Genomic DNA, 3,361 nt, shown 5'->3' on the forward strand with positions numbered 1-3,361 from the left:
CTTGCGCGCAACTCCGTGTTGTCATGAGACCTTAAAAAATATACATCAGTTTATTTACGTCTACTTGTGCTCGTTTTGAATACCAAATAAATCTGATAAATTTAACATATTGATGTTTTCGTTAATTTTACACCATTTGTACAGGCTACATTTCGATCGGTTTATCAGTCTGAAAACGATGTGTATAGCCTCCATAAAACCCTGTTTTTTCGCCATTTAAAATTCCTCTGTGAACGTTATTTCCACATACCGCCAGATGAATGAAGCCGATTTTAACTAACCCTGCATAATGAATTTACATATGTATAGGAATCACATTATGTTGAAAATAGTGATATAATAAGATTTCCAATTTTGATTGTACGCCCGGAGTTAAATCTCATTTCTCGTTGAGTTATCTAAGTACAGCTATCAGAAGACCTAAAAGGGTACATCAAAGTGTAAAACTCACTTCCTTATTTTCCACTGTACTGATAATGCTGAGTGTGAATCCGCATTATCTGAACGACCTGAGTCTGTATCACAGGAAAAAACACAGAACTTATTCTCTAATAAATTTAAGTTATTAGCCATTGACATTATATTGAATTAAAGGAAAGTAAAATTAAAACCTTCATAATTAAAACTTGGATCTGAACTACGTTCAACAATTTTATTTCAATAAAAAATAAAACAATAAACAATTGAAAAAATTATAAAAATTTTTAAACTAAGCCTACTTTCTCAAGTCAATACTAATGACATTAAACAAAGAACACATTTCTTTTAACTAAAACGTTTTCTAATGTGCAGTCCATCGATAGATGTTTTAAAATTCATCGTTATTTCTCACGTCTAAGTCCTCACGCTTTCTTATCTTCATTACTGTTGGCAACTTCCAACCACAACATTTCAAATTCTTCTTCTTTATCCAACACATTGCTGCAAGAAACACTTAATTAATATGCATCACATGGTAATTTTATTTCAACCTAATCTAATCATTGATTGGAAGACAGGCCCAGAACAATCTGGTGATTAAGTTACTGCACTTCAATATTTTCCTCAATCATGAGTTTTTAAATAGAGATGTAAAAATGTAATAATTTAAACATTTTGCTTAGAAATCCATTTATCGAATTACCTTATTTTCATCGATTTATCTAGTAGATTATCTAAAGCTCCTAATCTATACAACATCTTTGTGCCATATTTAGCCGCTAAATCTCTTGAATTCTTTTGGCTTACACCTTCTCCCAAACATATCTAGAAAATTATTATCTATAATATCTCATATTACAAACTTTTATAACAGTAACATACAAAAGGGGGTTCGTATCCCAAGTCCAATAACGAGTACGATTTTGCTCGCTCCACAAAATCAAGATATTGTATATTCAAATCCAAAATTTTTCCAATTTTGAATAGTTCAGTTGTTGGAGACCTATGGGCTTTACTGGCATCATTTTTATGGGATTTTGAATCGTCTGTTGGCTGGTGGAAGCCAAAAACAATTATAAGTGCTTTGTTTAAATAGCTTTAATTTCAAATATGCAAACCTTTTTATTTCCAGTAACTGTGTCAACTAAACCCTTTCCATAATCTACCGCATTGTCAAACATTCTTTCAATCTTATCAAATGTGGTTTTGATAACTTTGTTCTTTTTGTTTTTATTGGACTTTTTGCTTCGCGGTAGCTCAGCTACATGTTTACCACTTACCTCAGTTATTTTCATTAACTGAGTTAGTACATTTTCAGCAGCCACTCTTTTAGATTCTTTTTTTGACTTTCCTTCACCGGTTACTGTTAGATCTCCAACGACGCATTTAGTGGTAAATATTTTTTTATGAGATGGACCTACTTCATCTATGACCTCAAATGTAACCCCTAAGTTTCTCTTTTGCGCTGCCTCATACACCAATGAAATTGGAGATTTCGGTTTTTGGCCGATCTTGTTGCAATTATCATCTGCAATAAGATCAGCAAATTAAATAATTTTTGATATCTTATATATTTATATTTTATCCGCTTGCCTTCTCTGTGGCAGTAAAAACTTTCCTCGTCTTCTTTCAAACTTTTCAAAGCTTTAGCTGCAGCTTCATGTTTGGAGTTCTGCAAGGTATGAGCTTTTCCAAAAAAATACTTTCCATTTACCTCCACACTCATTATAAATGGTCCTTTTGTATCACCACCATCTCTTCTTACATGAATAGTGTCATTCATGTGTACTGTATCATTTAGCTTTTGCAAGTAGGACTTTTTATGTGAAAATGCGTCATTTTTATTGCTCGACCCTCTCTAACAATGGTGAAGAAACAGTTAAATTATCCCTCAATTATATCATATCAAGTGAGTGGATAGGTTTTCGGACTTTGTGTCCGTCGAAGCACAAGGGTGCTACATTCTCAAGGCGAATCTACGAAGAAATGCTAAAGGTTGTCTCCCACTTGAACCCCAAATATAATCAATAGACAACGGTACATTTGCCACGTCGACGGGATTGATGTTAGATCGCGTCAGAGAAAATACTCAGTCGAAACTGAGGGTCTATTCGAGTATAAGAAAATCTGAGGTGTAATTATTTTATTAACATTTTAATCCTTTATAAGAGTAATCAATAAGTAACGTTTTTACGCCAATAGATTCGGCCCGATGCTGCTTCCAATAGAACCATCCAAAATCAGCCCTGTGCTGTATCATAAATGCTATTTTTAACGGCCACACGTTATGGCAACTTAACAGTTCAGGATAACATGCACGTTAAAGTTAACGTGAGTGATACAGCACAGGGCTGAATATACTTCAAAGTATCACTAAAAGTGTTGCTCTTAAATTTCATTATTCGAAGTTAATGGTCGTATTGGTAATAAGTATTGTATTTTTTAAAGACATTCAGCCCTGTGCTGTATCACTCATATTAACTTTAACGTGCATGTTATCCGTCAAACACGTTATGTGGCTCCAACTGGTGTGTTCACTTCAGTCAAATCAGTATATCATCAGTAAAACCTTTATATTATAACAGGCGCACGCTATCGACGAACGTTATATTAAGAAATAGCGCTTCAGAATAACAGCATCAAATCACATGCCGCTTTCGAACTTAACGTGCATCCCTCGAAGATAACTTCGGGGAATAAATAAAACGATTGTGTTTAATCAGAGCGTAGTTTTGTCTTTTAGCTATAATTTGTTTTTAATTTAAAAGAAAAATATCCCTTTTAGTGGTCTTATAAGGTTAGCTTTATTAGAATAATTGGAAAATGGTCTTGAAAATAAACTTCATTTTCCTCCACAAACTCTACTAAATTTTCAAATTGTTTGCGGGTTGTTTTTTTGCCTCTTCTGTACATGCTCCATTGAAAGTGTTTGAGATGATAG

General features: G+C 33.5%; 1 protein-coding gene across 2 annotated transcripts in view; it reads right to left on the reverse strand.

Moving 5' to 3' along the window:
- Positions 1 to 619: 619 nt before the first annotated feature.
- LOC109543668 (maternal effect protein staufen-like) overlaps positions 620 to 3,361 on the reverse strand; it is an 8,025-nt gene continuing 5,283 nt past the window's right edge. For both annotated transcript variants that reach the window (XM_048670669.1, XM_048670670.1), the window contains exons 5-9: positions 2,014 to 2,278; positions 1,539 to 1,948; positions 1,303 to 1,473; positions 1,124 to 1,245; positions 620 to 921 (exon numbers count right to left, since the gene is read on the reverse strand). In XM_048670669.1, coding sequence (XP_048526626.1) covers positions 843 to 921; positions 1,124 to 1,245; positions 1,303 to 1,473; positions 1,539 to 1,948; positions 2,014 to 2,278 — 1,047 coding nt within the window. In that variant the 3' untranslated portion in view covers positions 620 to 842. The remainder of the gene's footprint in view (positions 922 to 1,123; positions 1,246 to 1,302; positions 1,474 to 1,538; positions 1,949 to 2,013; positions 2,279 to 3,361) is intronic.

Source organism: Dendroctonus ponderosae, unplaced genomic scaffold (assembly GCF_020466585.1).
Source record: "Dendroctonus ponderosae isolate FM_Combo_2020 unplaced genomic scaffold, Dpon_F_20191213v2 Dpon_F_20191213_1, whole genome shotgun sequence".
NCBI lineage: Eukaryota > Metazoa > Arthropoda > Insecta > Coleoptera > Curculionidae > Dendroctonus > Dendroctonus ponderosae.